At 39.7% G+C, this 25,654-nt stretch overlaps 1 protein-coding gene across 6 annotated transcripts in view; it reads right to left on the minus strand.

Moving 5' to 3' along the window:
• Pcnx1 (pecanex 1) overlaps positions 1-25,654 on the minus strand; it is a 141,600-nt gene that overhangs the window by 62,313 nt on the left and 53,633 nt on the right. For 3 of the 6 annotated variants that reach the window (XM_035445621.1, XM_027418425.2, XM_027418427.2), the window contains 3 exons: positions 22,256-23,962; positions 7,645-7,777; positions 1,662-1,846 (listed from right to left, as the gene is read on the minus strand). In XM_035445621.1, coding sequence (XP_035301512.1) covers positions 1,662-1,846; positions 7,645-7,777; positions 22,256-23,962 — 2,025 coding nt within the window. The remainder of the gene's footprint in view (positions 1-1,661; positions 1,847-7,644; positions 7,778-22,255; positions 23,963-25,654) is intronic. The other 3 variants (XM_027418428.2, XM_027418429.2, XM_027418426.2) reach the window with 2 other exon arrangements.

Genomic DNA, 25,654 nt, shown 5'->3' on the forward strand with positions numbered 1-25,654 from the left:
AGCCAATCCACTCCATACAAGCCAATGGCAATTAGATGTGAACAGGACTTTATACTTGCAGATTCACAAGCCCTTTGTTGCCAGGAATATGTAATTGGCATCACTATTATAATAGATTATGCCTGCATCTAAAAAATTGCCAATTGAAACCAATGAAATAACTAAATTGAATTCTGCTTTATTTTATCCCAAACATCTTTGAGAGGCTTTCTTCCTTTTCAGATTACAAACTCAGAAGGAAAAGCTTCTGCCCTTAGAGTGCTGTGCTGTTTCCTCATTTCATTTAGAACCACCTGCCAGACACACAATGATGTAACCATCTTGGATGACCATTTTGTAGTTTCTGAACCTTTCTCATTTACCTATCTACTGACACTTGTCTGTAGTTCTTAGTTTTACACAATGGAAAGGGAGCCAATGAATAAACAGCATACCAAGTTTTAATTAAACCTAATTTTGGCTTCTTATTAACATATATTCTTCCAGCTAACATACAAGCTACAAAGTCATTGTAAGAGAAAACCCTGTATAACGGGCCAGTGAGATCAGAATGAGTAAATGCTTTCAAGTGAGTCTCAATAACAAGACTTTCCTCATTAGATTAATTTAAACCACTGTGAATCTGAGCACAGGGTCACACAGAGAAACAAGAACTGAAGTGCAGGGGCTGGGAAGATGGATTCTGTTGGTAAAGAAAGAGCTTTACTGAACAAGCTGAGGCCTTGGCTTTGAATCCTCAGTGCCCCCCAAAAAAAGCCAGGCAAGGTTTGCAGATACAACTTCAGAGCTGGGGTAGGGAGGGGACAGACAGGTCCCTCCCTGTCTGTTCACTGGCCATCCAGGACAGCTGAACCCGCCAGCATCAGCTCAGTGAGACACTGCCTCAAAAAGTAAGCCATACAATGGTTCCTCTGGCTTCCACAGATGTGCATACGCACATGGTGGGCAAGTACACTAGGGCATGGACACACACATGTCAACAAACAAAAAATTTTAAGTATCATAACAATATGCCAATGCACAAAGCATGTTCTGAGTAAATTTGCTATTACTAAGACTTTAAAATATGCTGCACTTCTAAAAATTAACTCTCATAATTATGAGTCTACTTATAGAGATCTTAACAGATAATGAAATATTTTATAAACTTATCAGTCATGAGTAGAGCCATGTTGTCCTTGAGAACACTACATTTAGGATTATAATAAATTCTATGACAAGAGATGGACATATTGCAAAATGCGGTACTTTGCAACAAGACTGTAGCAACAAGCCTATTGGAAATCGTGTCCACAGTCCCTGTGTAACATGCTCAAACCGGCTTAAAAATTTAAGGCTTTCTCATAATCACCTAAAAATTCATATTTTTCCACATGACACAGATGACTGGGAATAACAGAAATGCCCAGATTATTAAAAGAGAATGCTACAGTTGTAAGGAACAGCTACTAGCATATTAGCTGCCTATTAGTAACAGATACGCTCAAAATAAAAGTAAAGAAAAAGCAAGTCATTTTCTTACACACAGGGCAAACAAACCCAATGAAACAGTCCCAAAGTATAGCACCAAAACAAAGCCATCTCAGAAAAGAATTGCAATCACTGTTACCATTTGCTGTCAGTTAAGTTCCCAACCACCGAGATCGCATCAGCCTGCATACCAAGTTCATCGTGCAAACTGCTGCCGCCCACAGCAGATGCATGGTCATGTGAGGCTTCTAAGTGGACACTCCCTTTTCTCACCAGCAAGGAGGCACTAGCACTGAGCACTGCAGCCTGGGATGGGGGGCGGGACTGGACTTTGACCTGGGCTGTGGACTGCTGGCCTTGCTGACCATCTTGAAGGCTAGGAGAAAACACGGATTGGGGAGACATTACAGGGAAGAAAAGAGAAAAACAATAGCTAGAATGAAATCAATATAGAACACTGATTTCAAAAATGACACTTTTTCAAATAACCAAAGAAAGAGCCAAGAAGCTTTGTACAATTACACAGTTTGCACTTGTTCCAGTCCTTACCAATTTGATTCACAGGGACAAATGCATTAAATATTTAATATAAATATTAACTGTCAATCTGCAACTTTCTTCCAGCTCAAACCAAGTAGGGTCTAGAGTAAAGAAGGGAGAGCAGCATGGAGCCACTTAAGCAACGTGGCTCGGTGCTGGGCTCCAACAGGTAAAATTCACCATCATAATTTTGCCGTTTTCCCTCTAATATTCTAAATCTCAGACTCAGATACACAATAAAACAAAGTTCCTACACATGTAAAAACCAAGAATCTCTATCAAATGCAACCAAAATACAATGGTAAGCAAAAGAGCACCACAAACTACTGCAAAAGAACCAGAATATGTGGCTCAACCGAGGGAAACATGATGGCCTCCGGGATATTGGAAGGAGAATTAATATAAAGTTTTATTTATAAAAGCTTCCATATTCTGAAATAAGGCTATAAGAGTTACAGATAAAACATACATAAAAATCATGTTCTCATAACCAACTGTTAACATTCTTTTCCAGTCCATTTTGTATTCTCATTAACAAGGATCCATTATTTTAGAAAAATCTTAGTAACTGGGAAACCTTAATTTCTCAAAGGAAGTCCTAGTGTTTTATAAATTTCATAAAATTTTGTATTTCATTAATATAAATTTATTTTATGTGTAAAACTAATTTTTCTCTATCATTTACTCATTGCTTTTATGATTATTTAAAGGAATATAAATTTTATTAGCATTCTTAATAATAGATTTATTCTCATTTAAACTGCTGAGCTTCCTTCCTGGTGTGTTTTAACTATCACACAATGTCCCAGCATGCTCCAATCAGTGAATTTAAGTGTACTCTGAGCAATTCCAGAGGCTGGCACTAAAATGACCATAACAAGAAGGATGTGGCTGAAGTGGCCTTATTGAGTCTATCCTAATGACAGCATTTTCTACTAAATTCTCTCTGGGCCTTTGAATCCACTGCAACTGTCCCTCTGGGGTTTAGTAAAGAAAAACAAAACAAAACAAAACAAAAACAAAACAAAACAAAAAAAATAAACTTAAGATTCTGTCAATTGACGGTGAAGTAAAAGGCTAAGCTGTGGCTATAGCAATAGAATACTAACTGCAATGTCCGACACAGCAGTCCTCCGGGACATTTAATTAAATTTTAGTTCTTTACTCATGCCAACTACATTTCAAATACAATAACCACACACCACAGCTGGTAGCTATCACAGCTGGTAGCAATCCAAGTGGTCAGAAGCTAATAATGACTGCTTGTCATACTGGACAGCATGTATTATAAAATATTTATCCCATCATGCAAGGCCTACGAATTAGCACATTGACTCTTCAGGTCTGATTTTGAACCACTGAGAAGTAAATATCCTAAGCAGAGTACAGGAATGCATCTAACAAGGAAAAACTAAACCTGCACATTTTGATTGCTGATCACACTGGTACTGCTTAGCCATGCCAAATAGCATCTGTTTGTTTAGTAGTTTTCTTGAACTATTTTCCCAGTAGCAATTAGTCAAGAGAGGATTGTGAGAGGCTGGCCACACAGCTCAGTGGCAAAGCCTTTGCCTACATGTGTCAAACCACGAGTTCACCTCCAGTACTGCAAACTTAGAGACGAAGAAAAAAAAAAAAAAAAGGTGATCATGTTAACTAGACAGGTTTTATCTTCCACACAAGGCTGGTATGTCCTCGTCATCAGAAGCTATCTAAACTTATCCATGAACCTCATCAAAGTGAACAGGTTTCACACAACAGGAAAAAGTTCTGGAAATTCAAATATTATGGACTTTCAAATACACAATAAGCTTACAGCTCAACCAAAAAATTCGTACTCAAATTTTTTTCAGTTTTTTTTTCACTTAAAGTTATAAGCAAAGGTCATATTAGTCATATTTTAATGTGAACAGATCTGAGAATATTCTAATAATCAAGCCCCAGATGCAATGTCTACCTAAATACACAGAATGTTTTAAAAACCAAACAGTGCATGAAGGTCAACACTCCTAGCTGACAGGACATATGTACAGGTGGTCTTGGCCATCCCTTCCTCTACACACCAAGTGTGGGCCGGCAACTCTGTCTTACACTGTCAGTTATCTGGGGAAGTATCCTCCCCCTCAACTATAATGTAAATTCTAAGAGCATGACTCCATTATTCCAAAGAATATACAGGTTCCAGAGAAAACAATGTCCCGAGTATACAAAATGGAACAAAAATGATGAATTCATCTGAACACAAAATGACCCCATGGATTTCTAACCATAGATTTTCAACCATGACTGTAACCTCATTTTATTATAGATCTTTTATTCTCATATTTTAAATGAAGCTTTTTGTTCCTCACAAAAATAAGACGATTTCCTTCTACTCCAGTCTACTAAGAACTCAAAAGCATGACATTTTGGGTAATAAATATCAAGCTCTTTATATTATAAATATTTTTTAATATTTGTCTTTATTTTAGCTCTAGTCACTAAGAAGAATTAGTGAGGGCCTAAAAACTCCACCTACCTACAAAGCTAACTTAATTTTAAAATTTTTAAAATAATTCTTAAGGAGCTTATTCTAATAAGATTTTAAAAAGCATGAAAACTCTTTGTGAGGGAGCTGTTGGCTTAATCCTAATTCTTATATATTTTATAAAAAAACAAAAACAAACAAAAAAAAAAACCTGTTTTTTGAGACAGGGTTTCTCTGTGTTGCTTTGGAGCCTATCCTGGCATTTGCTCTGGAGACCAGGCTGGCCTTGAACTCACAGAGATCTACCTGCCTCTGTCTCCTGAGTGCTGGGATTAAAGGCCTGCGCCACCAACGCCCGGCCAACATTATATATATCTTATCACATTCCTTTTGGGATGGTTAATTTAACCACCAAAGTTTACAATAAGCTTTCATAGTCTCTTTTTCTGAAGTTTTGCTTTCTTTGACCTTAGTTACCTACAGACATCAGTCTGAAAACATCAAAATGAAAAATTGAGAAATAGTCATACTTTTTAATGCCTTTATTTTATGATTGTTCTACTTTGTCAGTAGTTATTGTTGTTGACTTCTTGCTGGGCTGAACTTATGGATTACACTGTATAGTAACAATGAGTCAAAGGGGGAGGGGACATACTACACATACAGGGCTCTGTATGAGCTGTGGCTTCAAGATGCTGTAGGAGTCTTTCAGAACATTTCTGCCCTGGCAGCCATGGATAACGGGAACTATTACAGAAGATTTTACTGGTATTTATATAGCAATTGCAGTCAAAGTATTGCCACATCTGTTCTACTAATTTTTAACAAAATGTTTTCCCAGAGTTTAAATAGTCATTTGATTCTCTATTTAGTTAAAGATAACATTATTAAGGAGTTCACACTGAAGAATAATGGCAATTTACTTTACCTGGGATTTTCCCAACTGTAAAAGGTAATTCACTAAGTTGGTATTTCTCCTAATTCTTTACAGCTACATTTTATTTTATTTCACCCATATTAGGGCCCATATTTTAGAGACATGCAACATGTGTGCTGAAAACAGCCTGGAGTCTCTCAACAAAGCAGCCGACTGTAACAGCAGACTCTCCAGGGGTCAACTGTGTGGTGGTGTCTTGCTTGTACAAATACAGTCTGTCTGAGGGTTAAAGACTGGAGCTTGTCACTAGCTAACCATAGCGGTCTGGAGCTCTGTACAGACAGACAGGAAGTGAGGTAGCTGGGCAGAAACAGGAAACTGTTCTCTTGTCTGCTGAGATGCTAAAGAGGTAAAGTGTGCCATGGCTTGCTCTTTCTCTGAGCAAGCTTTTTATTATCTAGACCAATTAAGAACTCCATTTACACAAATGGAAGCCCTGAAGGAGTAAATTCCAAACCATTTTCTAAGTCATGCTACATTTAAAATTCTAGGAACAAGTATTGTATGATTAGAATGATAACTCTCGTATTCCACCAGCCAGAGAAAGAGAACTACTCTGTTTACAAATGTTCAGCAGGCGAGACTCGGTCAGCATATTCATGGCAAAAAATGAAAGAATGTCTTAAGACTAAAATAGGTTAAAAATGTTCATAAAAAGAAAACATGGAGAAAGCAGGTAGGCAAAGGACTGGTCTACAGTGAGCATTATTCAAGGGGCAAAAGGAGGCTGGAACAACTGAGCAGGAGTTGCTGCTGTTCAGCCCTTGCACATGGGGACTGTGTCCCACGCTCACCAGCAGAGAGGAGTCAGTCCTGAAGCAGGAAAGGGAGAAAGAGGACAAAGAAGAGGAGGGCTCCAAATGTTTCTACAACAAACGTATATTTAAACTGGCTACATTTCCACTTTTATATTTTAAATGTTGTCTATATATAAATATGTCTCATGAAGTTGTGTATTATTTAAGGAATTAGAAAATGAAGATGAAATTCCTGGATATAATGGAAAACTCAACAACAAAAGAAACCAAGTTTTAAATCTCAGGGGAATATAAATGAATTAAGAAATTAAACTTGCTATTCTGAAAAACAAGTTTGAAAGGGAAAGGGGAGGGTTTGTCTTCTAACCTACTAAGCATGCAAGAGAAGCTAATCTTCTTCCTTAAGAAGTTGGGAAGTTGGGGGCTGGAAAGATGGCTCGGAGGTTAAGAGCACTGACTGCTCTTCCAGAGGACCTGAGTTCAATTCCCAGCAAACACATGGTGGCTCACAACCATCCGTTATGAGACCTGGTGCCCTCTTCTGGTGTGCAGATATACATGGAAGCAGGATGTTGTATACATAATAAATAAATAAAATCTTAAAAAAAAAAAAAGAAGAAGTTGGGATATTCGAGTGAGAACATGGCAGGAAAAGCACCTCCACAGAGGGACGCAGCACGCAGCATGATGCACACACTGCTTAAGCAAGCACATGGATCAAGTGATGTCCACGTTTGTCCTTGTGAAATTTTCCGAAAAGATTCAGATTTCTAAATCAAGGCATGGACTCTTTAGACTCCTAAAAATTCAACAGATTATCCCCAATATCAAAAATGCATGTTCTCTTAGTTAAGAATATTGAAAAAAATAAAAATGTTTTAACACAATAGATTCAGAAATCCAACATATCTCTACATGTAAACATGTATGTAGCTGGCCATACTTGACATAAATATTTTAGTTCTGTGTCCTTCACTAGGTTCAAATTTTACAGTATCACTAAGATAAAATGTTATCTTTCAGTGACATGAAATAATCAAACTGACTTCATATGATGAGGCCAGATTTCTATTTCTCATTAAGGTCACCACTTGTCCCTTAATTGTTCATATTAAACACTGTCAAGACAATGCACTAATATAACTAATTTAGGGTACGTAAAAGGATGAATCTAACTTAACTGCTATGTTTTCACTTCTATAACTGTTAACGTGCTTTTGCAATTTAAAAACTGGGCAAAATCGTCTGACAACTTCGTTTAAACAGTGCAACATAAGACATGCATAATGCAGTATGCATGCATAATGGTCACATGCGGAAGAAACCTAAGAGTTTAAGATGAATAGAAGAGAAAATAAAAAAAAGAAGAAAAGAAAAGCAAGGCTCTTCAAAAGCTTGCCTGGGCTGGAAAGAATGGGTTAGAAGGTTCACTGCATGCATGCTAAACTTGGTGGAATTGTAAAATACCATACCTTAGGGGCGATCCGATGAGCAAGGTAGGAGGGGTAGGGTTACTCCCTGCATTGTGCCGGCGCCGTACTGCCTGGCGCCTAAATGTGCTGCGTTCACGGCGAAATGCCACTGCCTCCTCGCTGGCCTGTGCTGCTGTATCAAGACAGACTTAGGTCAAATAGGAGCCTAGGTCAGAAATGAAAATAGCAGCTGAGCCTGTCTATCTCTAGACTTCCCACCCTCTCAGGAAAAGGAACACTTGGGTCTCCTGTCACCTTACGGAGTATACAGAAAGTATATGCCCTTTCTCCAAAGTTAGTTTTTTTTTTTTTTTTTTTGGATCTATTACCTGACCTCACCAGCTTCCCTTCATCCTAACTTCCTATTTTGAGGTCTCTGCAGCTTTAAATGTTTTCCTGAAAGCCTCATTACTGTTGGCATGTCTCCATTCTCCCTTTAATTACGTCAGCCTTTCAAAAGCTGTTAGTTTCTCTACTGAGAACGAGTACTCATTTCTTTCTTGTGGGACTAGTAAAAGCAGTACAAACACACAGATGCTCCCTGACTTGGGATGGGGCTACAATCTGATCAACCATCACTAACTTAAAGCACCAGGGATCAAACGTGCACTTGATATGCAGCCCACTCAATTCAGCAGGGGACATTCCTGCCTGGGAGCTGTGACCTGTGGCTGCTACCGCTGCCCAACACAGAAACAGTAGTCTATTGCCTATCACTCACGCAGGAAAAGAGCAAAATTCAAAGCATGGTTTCTGGTGAATGGTTCCACCTTCTTATCACCATGAAGGTAAAAAACTGGTGAACCATCTGACTTCAGACTATTCACTGTAGATGCCAAGGAGTAGGGTAGTGAGCTGTAGCCCCTAGCATCTCAGGCTATAATTCTGAAACCAACTGCAAGTTGACAGAACAAACTTGTCAAATATTCATGGTAACATAAATATATCTTAACTGGAAAGTGTTTTTTATCAAAACTTTATTTAAAAAACTTTAAGGTCCTGGTCCTAGTCTCAACATTAGGAAGCAGATATAAATAAAAGCCAAGCATGGAAGCTCACTTAAGCTGGGATCAATACAGAACAAGCTAAAACCAAGCAGACAATGATAAAATCGTAACAGCAGCCACGTGAAATTACACATATTTTGATAAAACCACACTGACCAATCTGGGTTCCCACAACAAATATGATTTTCACAGGTGAACATGAAACAACTGTTCTTTCCTCAGCAATCTAAGTGTTCTAGAAATCTCTGATTTTGAGGAAGGCTATTTTCACGTTAGCATATGAGCAAAGAAAAAAAGAAGTTTTACAGAAGCGTTTTTTTCCAAACATAAAAGGTCCTTTAAATGCAAAAAAAAAAAAAAATTGTTGTTTGCATGTGAACCAACTACTGGACTACTGGTCCAATGAAAACCATGAAGCTGATTGAATCTGGTCATCTAGGACTGGCTGTCTAATAAAGTAGCCACTAACCGGCCACAGTAGCTATTCAAACTCCTATTGATGGAAACTAACCCTTCAGACATTCATTCTTGAGCCACACCTGAACACTCAGTAGTAACATGGCACACACCAACCACTGCTAGACAAACTGCTAGACAAACTGGACACAGAACTTTCCCGTCACAACAGAAAGCAGATGTAGACAATCAAGGCTGCTGTTTCAGCAGCAAGAACGTAAGGCATTTTCTGACAACTGACAACTACAACCTCAATGAAATGAAATGTGCTCTGCATCATGGGAGAAACACACACTGGCAGGGCAGTCACTGGACGAAGAATAAGTCAGGTGGGGGAAGACAGGACTATAGGCAAGGAGGTTACACCTGCCACAGTTCTTAGACACCTGGGCACACATAGGCCAGGGTACAGGTACAATTACTAGCTGTTAATTCAAGAGCTGCCTTACTGAAAATTCTATTCTACAGTTGAAATAAACTATATCCCATTTTTTTTATAAACCATTACTTACACAAACTATCATAATCAATTTTATGGCTGAATCAACTTCATTATGGACTCTTCAACCATTCTCTGTTCTGTTGCAAATAAACAGAAAATTAAACCCAGACATAATTCATAGCTAACGCTGGCAAAGCAGCATCTGATCACTGACTACCCAAGTCAGGAAGGGGGAAATAGTTTTCTTTATTCATCTGTTTCTAACAAGGACTCTTACAGGTACTACTCCTACAGAAAAGTCAAAACTCTAAGAAAGACAAGAAGCAAAAAACAAACAAAAAACCTAAACAAACAAACAAACAAACAAAATCTCTGAGTATTTGCATGTTTGTGTTGGCACAGAGGATGGAAGACAGTGTCAGATCCCCTGGAGCTGGAGGTCCATGGGTGCTGAGAAACTAATTCTGGTCCTCTGTAAGAGTAGTATGTGTCTTAACCATTCTGAGCTGTATCTCCAGCCCCTCCTTGAAAAAAATCAAGACAAAAGATTAGGCATCCACTGAATGACACATTTGAGTTATGCTGACTACATATATTATCCTCACTAAGGAGTTTCACAAACCTATTGTTACAGGAATTTCCAGAATGTTCACTATGACAACTGACTTAAAAATAGCTAGGATCACACATTCAAAAATGACATGCTTTAATTTATGGCCATAGTATGTAAGACTAAGCCACGGCTTCTAAGGAATGTGATTCTTATATAGAACATCTATATTTGCAACTGATTTCTAAAGGGTAGTTGTATGGGAGCCACGGGAGAAAAAGAGTATCTTTAAAGCTTAAAAGTAGATTCTTCTAAGCACAGTCACATACAGTTTAACCATACTTAGAGAAAATTAAAAACAACTGTAGTAAACCGTGTTCATGCGCATGTACATGCATGTGTGCATAGCTCTGTGTGTGTGTGTGTGTGTGTGTGTGTGTGTGTGTGTGTGTGTGTGTGTGTGTGTGTGTGTGTGTCTATGAGTCCAGTGCACTTGCCCAAGCATGCATGCCTAGAGGCAAGATGTTCACAAAAGAAGAGTCCAAGGCTGAGTGTCTTCCTCCACCTTGCTTTTTGAGACAAGATCTCTTATTTAACCCAGAGCTCACTGACTTGGCTAGACTAGCTGGCCAGTAATCCCTCAGACCCACCTGTCTCCATATCCTGTAGTAGGGTTACATATGCACACCACAAGCATTTGGCTTTTACATGGGTACTGAAGACCTGAACTTAGGTCCTTGTGTTTGCACAGGAAGTCCTTTACCTAATAAACCATCTCCTAGCCTGTTTTGAACCATTCAAGTTTGCAAGAGAAAGAACATTTTAAAAATAAACAGAGGAGTCCTCTGAGGAATCAGATCCTAGCTAGGCCTTGGAAAGAATATCTCTTCTTCTTCCTCTTTCTCTACTCCAGAGTGAGAAAATGCTACAAAATCTTTTAAAGTTCACACTTTAGCCTTGCATAAAACTAAGTATCTCTAGCAAGTAAACAAGTTAACTATACCCATTTTAAGTCTATCCAACTAAACAATGAAAAACTAGCACTTAGGCAGAACTAATCTTCATGCATACATACATACAGAAAGAAAGGAAAAGTCAGAAGCATTCCAATGATTCAAAAACTGTGAGTATAAAAATTTCAAGGATATATTTTAAGTATGCTTTTATCACAAGTCTTGACTTTGTAATGATTTCCTTATCTGCATTAAAATGCCTCCAGAAGACATAATTTATGATAGTCCAGACAGTTCAGCTTTTGTGAGATACATCTCAGGTAGCCCAGGCTGGCCTCAAACTCCTATTCCCTCTGTCTGTACCTCAAGAGTACAGGGATTACAAGTGCATGCTACACTCAGTGCCTGGGGTTTATTTCTTTTATAATGATGCAGGCTCTTGATTAGATTTATGCTTAAATGCAATGCATGGAAAACAGACAAATATCCAGGACATTTGGAGAACCATGGGCTGGTCTATTCCTGACCATTATAAAGAAATGTAAAATCAAACCTTAGGGTTATTTCTAATTTATCTTAGAAAGTTACAGAAAATCTACACATTTATATGGAACTGTTTGGTACAGCAATTTATGTTTATATGGATATACTAAAACATTATTAGCTGGCTTTATGAACGGTAACAAGTATCTAAGGTTGTATACACTAAATAGATTCTGGAGAAGTAGGAGCCAAAAGCCACCCCCCCCAAAATCTCAAAAGCTGGGGAGCTCTGAGTATAACTAATCCATAGGTCAGGAATTACTTCTAGGGCTAGAATAATATAGTAAACAGAATGCTTGGTTAACATCAAGAAGCCCTGTGTTTGATCCCCAGTACCACACAAACCAGTCAAGAGATGGGAGTAGAAGGCTGCGAAGTTTAAGGGTATTGTCAGGTACTTAGCAAGTTTGAGACTGGCCTGGACTAAGGGGAGTTCCTGTCCCCATTCAAAATACAGCTACTTCTAATAGACATGCTGTAAATGGCCTCTTGGCAATACTTAACTGCAGCTTAAGAAGTCAAAAACTGAGATGATTAGAAAAAAAAAAAAAAGGAATATATCTTAAGGAAATACTGAAAATAAAAATGTGTGTTTGGTGCCTCAAACGGAAGTGACAAAATGTTATTAGGAAATGAAGATTTTAAGAACTATGAATAAAGTACAAAACAAGTATTTATACACCTTAAAAACGAAGACATTTGCAAACATTCAAGAATATACTAAAATAGTTTAAGATCAAAACTCTCTTACTTAAGGAGAAAATTATCACATAAAGAAAATGAACAATAAAAGTATCTTGCAAAAATACTCTGAAAGTAATTCTAAAAGAAAAAAGAAATTCTAAAAATAAATGTTTTTTGTCTAGATATGAAAACCCACTTTATCTAAACAGCTTTCCTTTTCTTTCCATTATCATCCAAGAACACTGCAAACCACTCTATTTCCAAAAAGACCCTGCTCTAATACAGAAATGAATGTTTATAATCATCATTCTCATAGAGTCCAAAGAACAATTCAATTCCAAGAGTCAATTCTGAATGAGAAAAAATCCCCATCTGTGCAAACATTTTAAATGGCCACTTTTTTTTTTTTTGACAAGTCAACAAACAACAAACAAAATTATCAGCAGTGCTTTGACATCCTTACTGCTATTTCCCCAAATCTCAGCAGCCAAGCAAATATAACTGGATAGATGAAATGCTTCCAAGAAACTATATGATGGGGCTGGAGAGAAGGCTCAGCAGTTAAGAGTGCTTGCTGCTCTTCCAGATGGCCAGAATTCAGTTCTATTAACTCAGATCCAGTGAATCTACAACCTCTGATCACCCAGGGTACCAGGACTCACATGTACATAAGCACACATAAATATATACAGGCAATTAAAAACAAAATAAAGCCAGACATGGTGACACATGTCTTACTCTCAGCACTAAGGAGGCGGGGCAGGCAGATCTCTTTGAGTTCAAAGTCAACCTAGTCTATATAGTGAGTTCTAGGAGAGCCAAGGCTGCAGAGCGAGGCCCTGTCAATAATAATAATAATAATAATAATAATAATAATAGCAATATTTTTAAAACCCAAAATAAATATTATAAGGAAAAAACTTAATACTCTGGAATCTAATACATAAAGAACAACTGCTGGCCCCAGGGTCTGCAGGTAGACTGAATTGGTCCCTGAAGACCCAGGGATCCTGACTCTGCTGAGATCGCTGGGCTATTCCAGCCCCCACTGAGTACAGAGGTAAGCTACCTTGGCCCCTACCTTGGGCCCAACTTCTGCCTGCCCACTCTGGGAAATCCTGTCCCAGGGTCTGCAGGTAGACTGAATGGGTCCCTGAAGACCCAAGGACCCTGACTCTGCTGAGATCACTGGGCTACTCCACCCCTAGGCAGTGCAGAGTGCAGAGAGTGCAGAGGTGAGCTGCTTTGGCCCAGACTTGGGAGCAATTTCCACCTGCCCACTCTGGGAACTCCTGCCCAGGGGTCTGCAGGCAGGTTGACTCGGCCCCTGAGGACCAAGCAACCCAGAGTCTGCTGACATCTCTGCACAAGTCCTGCTCTTGCCCATCTGGAGAGCGAGTGCCTCAGACCTGCCTGCACCCACCTTGAGACCCATCACAGTATCGGAGCCAATTGCACCCACCTGAAGAGAAGCCCGGACCCATAAACACCAGGAAAGGGAGAGACACCACCTGCACCCACTGGAAGAAGAGATGGGAAGACAACAATATAAGAACACACATCCAACAACAGGAAAACCAATATGACACCACCAGAGTCTAGGGAGTCTACACCAGCAAGACATGAACATCCCAACACAGAAGCAGAAGAGAACAACCTTAAAAACAACTGCATGCAGATGATAGAGACCCTAAGAGAGGAAATCAGAAAATCCTCCAGAGAAATGAAAGAAAAGACGAACCAAAAGATGCAAGAAATCAAGGAAAGCCAAGAAAATACAAGTAAACAGCTGAAGGAAACAGTTCAGGACCTGAGAATTGAAATAGAGACAATAAAGAAAACACAAACTGAGGGAATGCTGGAAGTGGAAAAGCTGAGTAAACAATCAGGAGCCACAGATGCAAGCATAACCAACAGAATACAAGAGATGGAAGACAGAATCTCAGACACTGAAGATAAACTAAAGGAAACAAACTCATCGAGCAAAGAAAATCTTAAGTCCAACAAATACTTAACACAAAATATCCAGGAAATATGGGACACCGTGAAAAGACCAAACCTAAGGAAAATAGGTATAGAAGAAGGTGAAGAAACCCAACTCAAAGGTGCAGAAAACATATTCAACAAAATCATAGAAGAAAACTTTCCCTAACCTAAAGAAAGACCTGCCAATGAAAGTACAAGAAGCCTACAGAACACCAAATAGAGTGGACCACAAAAGAAAGTCCTCTCGTCACATAGTAATTAAAACACCAAACGTACAGAATAAAGAAAGAATATTAAGAGCAGCAAAGGAAAAAGGCCAAGTAACACATAAAGGCAAACCTATCAGAATTACACCAGACTTCTCCATGGAAACTCTGAAAGCCAGAAGGACCTGGATAGATATTCTACCAACCACGAGAGAACACGGATGCCAGCCCAGACTACTATACTCAGCAAAGCTTTCAATCACCATAAATGGAGAAAACAAGATATTCCACGACAAAAACAGATTTAAACAATATGTAACCACTAATCCAGCCCTAACGAAACCTAAGGAAATTGACTACACTCACAAAAACATAGGCAATAGATAATCCCACTTTATGAAAGCGCCCCCCCCAGAAAAGGCAGGGTAAATCCACACACAATACCACTACCAACAACAAATCAAAAACAAACAAGAATAAACACTCTTGGAGGTGGGGGAGAAGGAATGGTGGTGGGGGGAGGGAGAGGGAGAGGGAAAGTAAATGTGAAAATATTAATAATTTAATAAAAAAAAAGAAAAAAAAAGAATAAACACTCAATGGACCTTAATTTCCCTCAATATTAATGGTCTTAACTTGTCTATAAAAAGACACAGGCTAACAGATTGGATACAAAGACAGAATCCATCCTTCTGCTGCATACAAGAAATACACCTCAAATTCAAAGACAGACATTACCTCAGAGTAAAGGGTTGCGATAAGATATTCCAATCAAATGGACCCAAGAAACGAGCTGGGGTAGCTATCCTAGTATCTAACAAGTTAGACTTCAAACTAAAATCAATCAAAAGAGATGAAGAAGGTCATTTCATATTCATCACAGGAAAAATCCATCAGGAAGAAGTATCAATTCTAAACATCTATTCCCCAAATACAAAGGCACCAACATTCGTAAAAGAAACATTATTAAAACTCAAATCACAAATAAGACCTCACACAGTTATAGTGGGAGACTTCAAGACCCCACTCTCACCACTGAACAGGAACACCAGACAGAAACTTAACAAAGAGACAAAGGAACTAACAGAAGTTATGACCCAATTGGGATTAACAGACATCTATAGAACTTTCCATCCAAACACAAAAGAATATACCTTCTTTTCAACATCACATGAAACCTTCTCAAAAATCGACCACATACTTGGCAACATAGCAAACCTCAACAGGTACAAGAAAATTGGAATAATCCCCTGTGCCTTATCAGACCACTACGGTTTAAAGTTAGAATTCAAAAACAACACAAATTGCAGAAAACTTACCAACTCATGGAAATTGAACAACAAGCAATTGCACCATTCCTGGGTCAAGGAAGAAATAGAAAGAACTTAAAGACTTCCTAGAATTCAATGAAAATGAAGACACAACATATCCAAACTTATGGGACACTTTGAAAGCAGTGCTAAGAGGAAAGTTCATAGCTCTAAGTGCTCACATGAAGAAACTAGAGAATACTCACACCAGAGAGTTGACATACAGCTGAAAGCTCTAGAACAAATGGGAGCAAATTCTCCCCGGAGGAGTAGGTGCCAGGAAATAATCAAACTGAGGACAGAAATCAATAAAGTCGAAACAAAGAAAACAATTCAAAGAGTCAATATAACAAAGAGTTGGTTCTTTGAGAAAATCAACAAGATAGACAAACCTTTATCCAAACTAACCAAGAGGCAGAGAGAGAACATGCAAATTAACAAAATCAGAAATGAAAAGGGGGACATAACAATGGACACTGAGGAAATCCAGAGAATCTTCAGGTCATACTTTGAAAACCTGTACTCCACAAAATTTGAAAATTTAAAGGAAATGGACAATTTTCTGGACAGATACCACTTACCAAAATTGAATCAAGAACAGATAAGCAACTTAAACAGACCTATAACCTCTAAGGAAATAGAAGCAGTCATCAAAAGTCTCCCAACCAGAAAAAGCCCAGGGCCAGATGGTTTCAGTGCAGAATTCTACCAGAAATTCAAAGAAGAGCTAATACCAATACTCCTCAAATTGTTCCACACAATAGAAGCAGAAGGTTTGTTGCCAAACTCTTTTTTCGAGGCTACAATTACCTTGGTACCCAAACCACACAAAGACACAACTAAGAAAGAGAACTATACACCAATATCCCTCAGGAACATAGATGGAAAAATACTCAATAAAATACTGGCAGACTGAATCCAAGAACATATCAGGAAATCATCCACCATGATCAATTAGGCTTCATCACTGGGATGCAGGGTTGGTTCAACATTCGATCCAGCAATTCCACTCTTAGCTAGGCATATACCCCAAAGAAGCACATTCCTACAAGGACATCTGTTTAACTATGTTCATAGCAGCATTATTTGTAATAGCCAGAACCTGGAAACAACCTAGATGCCCCTCAACTGAAGAATGGATAGAGAAAATGTGGAACATTTACACAATGGAGTACTACTCAGCAGGAAAAAATGGCAATGGAATTTTGAATTTTGCAGGCAAATAGATGGAACTAGAAGAAACCATTCTGAGTGAGGTAACCCAATCACAAAAAGACAAACATGGTATGTACTCACTCATATGTGGATATTAGACATAGAGTAAAGGATTGCCAGCCTGCAGCCCAGGCTGCTGGAGAGGCTGATAAACAAGGAGGACCCTAAGAGAGACATACATGGTCCCCTGGAGAAGGGGAAAGGGACAAGATCTCCTGAGCAAATTGGGAGCATGGGGGAAGAGGGAGAGGGAACTAGGAGAATGAGAAGGGGAGAAGAGGGGTAAGGAAGACATGATGGGGCAGGGAGGTTGAGTTGAGGGAAGAACAGAAGAGAACAAGATAAGAGATAATTTACTAGAGGGAGACATTATAAGTTTAAAGAGAAATCAGGCACCAGGGAAATGTCTGGAGAGCCACAAAGATGACACCAACTAACAATCTAAGCAACAGAGGAGAGGCTACCTTAAATACTCTCTCCTGATAATGAGATTGATGACTAATTCATATGCCATCGCATAGCCCTCATCCAGCAGCAGGTGGAAGTAGAAGCAGACACCCACAGCTAAACCTTGAACTGAACTGAAATCCAGATGCAGAGAAGGAGGACTGATGAGCAAAATGGTTCAGACCCCCTGAATGTGGGTGTCAGTGAGGAGACCTTGGAAATCTATGGGGCCTCTTGTAGTGGATCAGTACTTATCACTACCATAGGAATGGACTTTAGGAGCCCATCCCACATGGAGGGATACTCCCTGAGCTTAGACACAAGGGGGTTGGCCTAGGCCCTATCCCAAAGAATATGACAGACATTGAAGACCCCCCCCCCATGGAAGGCCTCACCCTTCCTGGGGAGCAGAAAGGGTATGGGATGGGTTGGGCATTCATTGGGGGGGAGTAGGGGAGGAGGAGAGGGAGAGGGACCTGGGAATGACATATAAAATAATTTTCTTCCTAATAAAAAAAGAACAATTGCTAACTGATAGTTCTTAACAGATACAGCAAGATTACTTACTTTCATTAGTAGTGCTACTTAAACTCACTACTCAGTTGAAGATAACCTTGAATCTTTGATCCTCCTGGCTCCACTTCCCGAGTGCTGGTATTACAGGAAGATATCGCCAAACCCAGCAGCAACTGGGACTCTTTTTAAATCTTTTGTGAATGGCTCAAGGAGACGGACATTCTTCTCTCAGAAAAGTACATTCATACACAGTTGTGCATATACTGCTCAGTAGATAGCCTAGTCAGCCATCCTGAAATGACTCTAAAGTACCAATGATTCGTTTATACAATGGTTCTAAAGGTAACAGAGCACTTTCACCCCCAAGTCCATTGGCAATGATGAGTTAACTGGGACAGGCCTAGATAGTTACAGCTCCTCTTTTAGGGTTGAGGAAACTGAGGCAGGTTGAATGGCTTGGCTGGCATAGTCAATCAGTAATCAGAGGTAGGAGAAGGATGGAATCAATGAATTACTCATTTAGAATTCCACTGCTTGTTACTACCTGGCAAATACAAAACAGAATTGTGTTTGAGAATTGTACATATAAACAATGATTGGAGGGGCAAGGGACGTAGCCTACAGAAAAGTGACTCAAACAATGTATTTAAAACTATTTTCTCAGGCCTAGCACCCACACAGTGGCTCACAACTCCAGTTCCAAGGGACCTAGGGTCTTCTGACTTCTGAGGACAATAGGTACACACTTGTTACTCACGCATTTGTGTAAATAAATCATTCATAAACACAAAATAAAATACATAACACTAAAAAGTTCTTTTAAAATAGTTTTCTCAGAGAGATACAGATTAAGAAATTCAGAAACTATGAGTAGGAGAGATGGCTCAGCAGCTGAAAGCACTGGCTACTCTTGCAGGGGACCACGATTCAATACCCAACACCCACAGGATGGTTCACAATGTGTATTCCAGTTTCAAGGATCTAACGTCCTCTTTTGACCTCTGTGAGCACTGCACCCACATGGTACATATACACAGAAAATCATTCAGACACATAAAATAATAAAATAAATAAACCACCCAAACAATTGCAGACAATTACTAGTAAAATTTGACTCTGAGCAAAGTACCTGATTAAGGGAAAGAGGTCTTAAAATAAACACAGGGAACATGCTGTTGATACAGCACCATGGTAGAGTACATTCCTGATACATGATGCCATGGAGAACAGCAAGCAAACCACTGTTACATGACTACATACCATAAAAGTAAGTTATAAGGCATGTCACTGCTAAAGGGCAAAGCCTACATTAATAGATTAACTACTAAAAATGCTTTTCTATGTATTAAGTGTGAAACTGGAGATTCAGATATCATCTACTTTCACTATTTATTATACAGCTCCACACAAGCAGAACATCTCTAATTTATTTCAATATGTAATTATCTCCTGTGTTTACCTATCTATCACTAAACCAACAGAGTTAAACAGGACAGGACACACTTCTGTAGCACAGCAAACTGGCCTGCTTCCCAATAACAGTAAATATTTACCAAAGGCTAGGTACTTTCTAAGCATCTTATATATGAACTCCCTTCATTTTTCACCATGGAACAGGTATTGCTCTCACCTCATCCTCAGATGACAGTATGGGGGCCTAATGAAGATAAATAGGTCTCTGAGGGTAGCAACGACAGTAGAGCCCATATACTAATAGGCACATGAGTCCTAGGCTACATCACCTCTATCCTAGGGCATTTTATTTTAATACTTTCAAGTACATTTCCTAAATTCTACCCCTCCACTCTATCAACACCATTCACTTCAATAATAGAGTGCTTGAAGAAGTCAGCAATACCTCCACATCTAGTGTGATTAAAACTTACTTATAGTTTTATATCTAGGCAAGGGGGAGGAGGAGGGGGAGAGAAGAAGACAGAGAAAGGAGGAGGGGAGGGAGAGGGAGAGAGATGGGGGGGTGTTGTTGTGTTTCTGGAGTACAATGTGTAGGGCAGAAGGGACAACTCAGACACATTACTCCTAAACCACCAGAGAAGACTGTAACAAATGACACTCACATCAACACATACTGAAATTCTGTTCATTTTAAATGGAACATTTAAATTCCTTCCTTCCACTTCCAGTTTTCTGAAGTACAACTGAACCACAGCAAGCACTTGTATTTAGGTATAATGAAAGCATAAATCTCTAACACATTTAAGTCATTTTGTTTTGTTTTGATCTTCATTCTAAGCACAATAAAAACAAAAAACCCTAACATTACCCTCCTTTGACAAAAAGTATCTTCAACTCCCACATACTAGTGAATTTGAACTAAAGTTGAGATTTAAAAAATTTAGCTCATTGTTGTATTATTAACATTTAATGGAGGTTTTAAAGATACAAACAAAAACTCTGGAATCTAGAAATATGAGGACTTATATGGTCACAGAACTGTAGAAAGAAGCAAATAACACTTTTCACGTAACTTTGAAAAACCACCAAACCAGACAAAACACAAAAGGAAAACCCACATTCACTGTGGAAGGGAGACGACAGTAAATATGCAAAGACATAGACTGACCACAGCGCATCTCTCACACACTCCTGCAACATTCACAGTTTGGAAATAACATTTATTTCATCAATATTTAGAACATAGCAGAGCATGTTCACTCTCAAAATTATTTTGATAACTAGGATTAAACTGTCTTTTAAAACCTAATGGATTCATGAACATACACATATGATAAGGTTTTTCTGCGAAGCCTCTATACTTCTCTGATCCGTTATAAAATATAGAATGACATCCAGGTCAAAAACTCCAAGACATTTACACAGCAACCAAGTGGTAACAACCACTTCAGATGCAATCATCTCTAATATATAGGTAGAAGATCACTTTGGTGGCTCCTTCAGCACTAAACATAATTTCTTTACATTCCTATTTTAAGTTAATTTTTGTTAGAACCTTACCAGAAACAGAAAGACAAACAAAGGCAAACAAGAACATCTCCACAATAGGACCTTTAAAATACTCTAGATGAAGGCTGGGCAGTGGTGGCGCACCTCCAGCACTGGGGAGGCAGAGACAGGTGGATCTCTGTGAGTTTGAGACCAGCCTGGTCTCCAGAGCAAGTTCCAGGAGAGCCTCCAAAGCCACAGAGAAACCCTGTCTCGAAAAACCACCACCACCACCACCAAAAATGCTCTTGGTGAACCTGGAATTCTTTTGAGATAAGTGCATACATGTCTGTTTAAACAGAATATCAACCTTAATTGTCAAGAGGGTATTACCACTATTATAGCAAATGACTGTGACCTTTCAAGACACATGTGTGCTGACAACAGAAGGCCTCATTCTCACTCTACCCAGAAAGACTTCAGAATCAGCAAGATAGCCCACAGTCTACTTGGGTAGGAGAAAAAAGTGGAGAACACCTCCTCTGAAAAAAAGATCAATACACAGTGACAGAATATAGTATCACCATACAACTATGTACAATTCCCCCAAATCCTGAAATTACTAAGTGAATACTTTACCCAAACACCATCAGCATCATAAAGGATAATATGCATCTACTAATGGATTAAAAATGCAAATACATCAGGATGTGATGATGCACGCCTTTAAATCCAGCACTCAGGGGGCAGAGGCTGACAGATCTCTGTGAGTTCGAGACCAGCGTGGTCTACATAGTGAGTTCCAGGCCAGCTAGGGCTACATACTGAGATCCTATCTCAAAAATTAAAATATAAATAATCATAAAATAAAATGATAATGCATATAAATTACAAACTTCAATTTAATTAACTTTAAATACAGTGTTAAATTGTAGAAAAACATATCTTTTTCTTAGGATCTTGAATTGAGAAAAGAACAGAAACAGAAAAATAGTTGGTTATCAAAATACAACCCCAGCTCTCCAGTAGTACTTGGAAGAATCAATCTTATGTGACGGTCTGAGCATCTGCCTCTGGAAGCTCAGCAGCACGCTGTGGAAGAAATGGCTCTGAGTGATTTGACCCCCAAATAGTTGTAATATTGCTGATATTGTATACAGGAGAGAACTTATTGGGTTACTGCTGGCAAAAAAATAGCTTGGAAAAAGGAGGCAATCAAGAATAAACTGTTATGTTCCATCCCCAAGACAGCTGGACCATCAGAGACTACCATATCATCACTGAAGGAAGCTTGTTTTCCTAACACAGGGAAATCATATTTTCTAAGATTCTGTATCCTGAGCAAAGTGTCAATCTGTAGTGACACTTGAGGAGCTCCCGTAGCTCACTTACCTCCAGGGGCTGCATCTTGCTCTTCCCCTTCAGGAAATGCAACCTGGCTTGGCAGACTATTCCTAGACCGAGTGACTGTCTCTAACTGGGAAGCCCGGCCCAGTAAGGACAGCTCATCTAGCACCTCTCCCTCTTTGGCCTCGAGATCTGACTTTGAAGTGGTTAAGGGCTTTATACTTTCAGGTGCCAGGAGCCTGTTGGCATCATTCAAACAGGCCACAGTGCCACTATCCAAGCTCAGCACCCGAGCCCTTGTCTTGGCACTATTTGTGCTGGAAGTCCTTCTAGTGGCCCTCTTTTTGGCAGTTCCCTCAGGGCCTGGATGAGCTCTGTGTGTGTGTTCTGAGTCTGTGGCCCGGTCCTTATGGCCATGTTTGGTCTTGAGGGCACTGTATTTGCCCTCAGGAGACTGGCACGAATGAGAAGTGGCGCTGGAAGAGCTATCACTGCTGAACTGGTGAGCAGAATGAACACTTGGTGCTCTGCTCAAATCACTTTGATCACTAGAGTCCTCGTCATGACAAAACACAGCACTGTGAGGCTTGCTTCCAGAGACTCCTCGAAAGGAAACATAGTCCCTATGGCGACTGGAGTCAAAGCTGCTGGCCCGTTTCTTTCCTGTGCGCCTTCTGCCTGGCTTGTGAGCAGATGTTGTCCGGTGGATTACGCTGGAGGATTTGGGTCGGACATCACCTTCCTTCTGCTTCCCACCACTGTCTTTACAAACTCTGGAGTCTGTGGAAATGCTGGGCTTCTCACTCTGCTCCGCTCTGCTCTCTGCACTTTGCTCAGATGGTCTGTCCCCAGGGAGGGTAAATTCATTTGCATGGGGGTTTTTATTGGCATCTTCTGATGCAGAGCTGCTAGGAGCAACCTGGTCAGGTCCCTCCCCAGATGCCTGAGCATCTGGGTCCTCAGGAGGCCCGCCAGATGTACTCCCTTCCAGGGCAAGCTTGTCACTGCCAGTCCTATGGTCACCAGCGCCGTGGCTCCGCTCTTCTGCTGAGTCAGCACAACACTTCTTCCTGGCACTCCTCTTTCCCACTTTAGGTGACTCCTCGTGCTCAGACAAGATGCTCTCGATGTGAGTGGAGCTGGTCTGCTCACTTTTATAGCTGCTCAGGGTGCTGTTGGTGTCCCTGTCGGTCCCACTGCAGTAGCTCTCAGTGGACCCACTACTCCGTGTGCTCAGGCTCCTCAGGCTGTCCACGCTTTTGTCGGCATTCAGTGCTCTGCTCTTTCCACTCTTCGTGGGTGGCTGGGAATTACTTTTTCTCAGGTCACCAGCAGGCTGAAATTCTGCTGGTGGACAGGACTTCTCCACTAAGGACTCTCTGGAGCCTGAGTGAGGCTTAGAAGAGTCTAACTCACTGACTGGGTCTAACCCCCGTCTCTGTTGGTAAAGAGGAAAGTCATTCAGTGAGGCATCGGGAAAAGCCACGGCAGAGCTGGAAGTCCGTGGCACTCCTCGTGGCCGGTGCTCTTTCCTGTAAGAGTGTGAATGTAAAGGTACAAGAGAAGCTACTTCTGTGTCACAGGCACTGGACAGTGACTGATCAACGTGGTGGTGCTGGCTATGACTTGGCAGGCTCACTTTGTCACTGAAGTCCCTTGGTAAGTCCTGTCCACAAGAGGACAAGGAAGGCTGAATAGAGATGAAGGAGTCATTGGAGACCAGGCGGAAGAGCTTTCGATCAGTCGCCAAATCTGTTTCAAACACATTTGAAAATGTTAACACAGATGCATGGTCAGCTCCTCTACTGTTTAACAAAGGAAAGAATTCATAGCATACAGTACATCAAGTCTAAGCAATTCTCAAGCAGTTCACTGAACAAGCTGGCCAGTCATCCCAAAGAGCTGGTTTGTTTCAAAACTGCACAAAGAAACCATTCTAACTGATGGAATAAACTAAGCTTTCAAATCTTCTGAGTTCTTCAAAAGGTTTCAGAAAAAGTTCTGTTGTGTCTGTCTGTCTCTCTGTGTGTGTTCCTCCCCTCCCTTCCTTTTGGAACAGGGTCTCACTATGTAACCCAGGCTAGCCTTGAATTTCAGATCTTCCAGTCTCATCATCCTAAGTCTGCAATGTCAAGTGTGCCCCACCACAATCTGCTACAAGCTCTGTTTCAAATAGGTAGCACTGAGTTACCATTCTGAGCCTTTGTTTCTTCATCTAAAAGATGTGTTATCAACCTCTTAAGTAGCAGGCAGGAAATACTGTGTGTGTGTGTGTGTGTGTGTGTGTGTGTGTGTGTGTGTGTGTGTGTATAGTATTTATATATATACAGTATTTATATATGTATGTATATGTATATATAATCAAAATTAATGATAACAATCATTATTGTACCTTAGAAAATGCTTTAATTCTTGTGAAAAATTAATAGAATTATATTACAAATAAAAACTTAGAATGGGGCCTCTAAGATCACAAGCTTGGTCACTTCAGTGTGATGTCAGGAGCCCAGGGAAAGATGGAAAGATGGGGTGGTGTGGGATGAATATGATCAAAATACATTGTATGGATATATGAAACTCTCAAAGAATAAAAATATAATAAAAAAAATTCTTGTGCAGTATGCCCTAAATGCTCAGGGAGAATATGTTAAGAATCAACAACAAATAATAATTACAGGCTAAAATCCTGCAATTTCTTTCATCACTGATGAAATAATTAAGACCTCTCATGAAAAAATTACATTTTGCTCTGTATTACAAGAGCATTCCTTAGTCTCCATTTGAGGCAGGAGCTACTGACTTAAATTATCACAAATACATCATAAGTAGAATGAGCAATATAAAAAGCTCATCTATCTACACAAAAGCTGATTTTTAAAATATGCATTTTGACAGAAAAGGATGTCTGAACCAGATGTTAGCTTCATAAAAAGAAAATCATTAATTTGTGTGTAGTGACACATGCCTATAATCTGAGCACTTAGGGAACTGAGGCATCAGGATCACGAGTTTGAGGCCAGCCTGGGCTACAAATACAAAAACCAAAAAACCAAAAATTATTCTTTAATTATTGTAACCATGCAAGCAAACTATAAGTCGGATTCTATTCACTTGAATCTCCATGATAAAAGCAAACATTCTCACCTAACATTAAAATTAGGATGAAATTACTACACACATTTATATACTTTAAAAGAATCTATATCTGGGGCCAGCAATGTGGCTTATTGAGAAAAGGTTTTCCTGAACTGGATCCCCAGAACCTGTGTAAAGGTGCAAGGAGAGAAGTAACTCTACCAAGTTGTCCTTTGACCTCCGTATGTGCTCTATAGCATACAGACACACCAATCACTAAATCCATTGTATGAAATGGGACTTTAGAATGCTAATGATCAGAGCTGGAGAGATGGCTCAGGATTAGAACACTGGCTGCTCTTCTAGAAG

This window comes from Cricetulus griseus, chromosome 5, assembly GCF_003668045.3.
Source record: "Cricetulus griseus strain 17A/GY chromosome 5, alternate assembly CriGri-PICRH-1.0, whole genome shotgun sequence".
Lineage (NCBI taxonomy): Eukaryota > Metazoa > Chordata > Mammalia > Rodentia > Cricetidae > Cricetulus > Cricetulus griseus.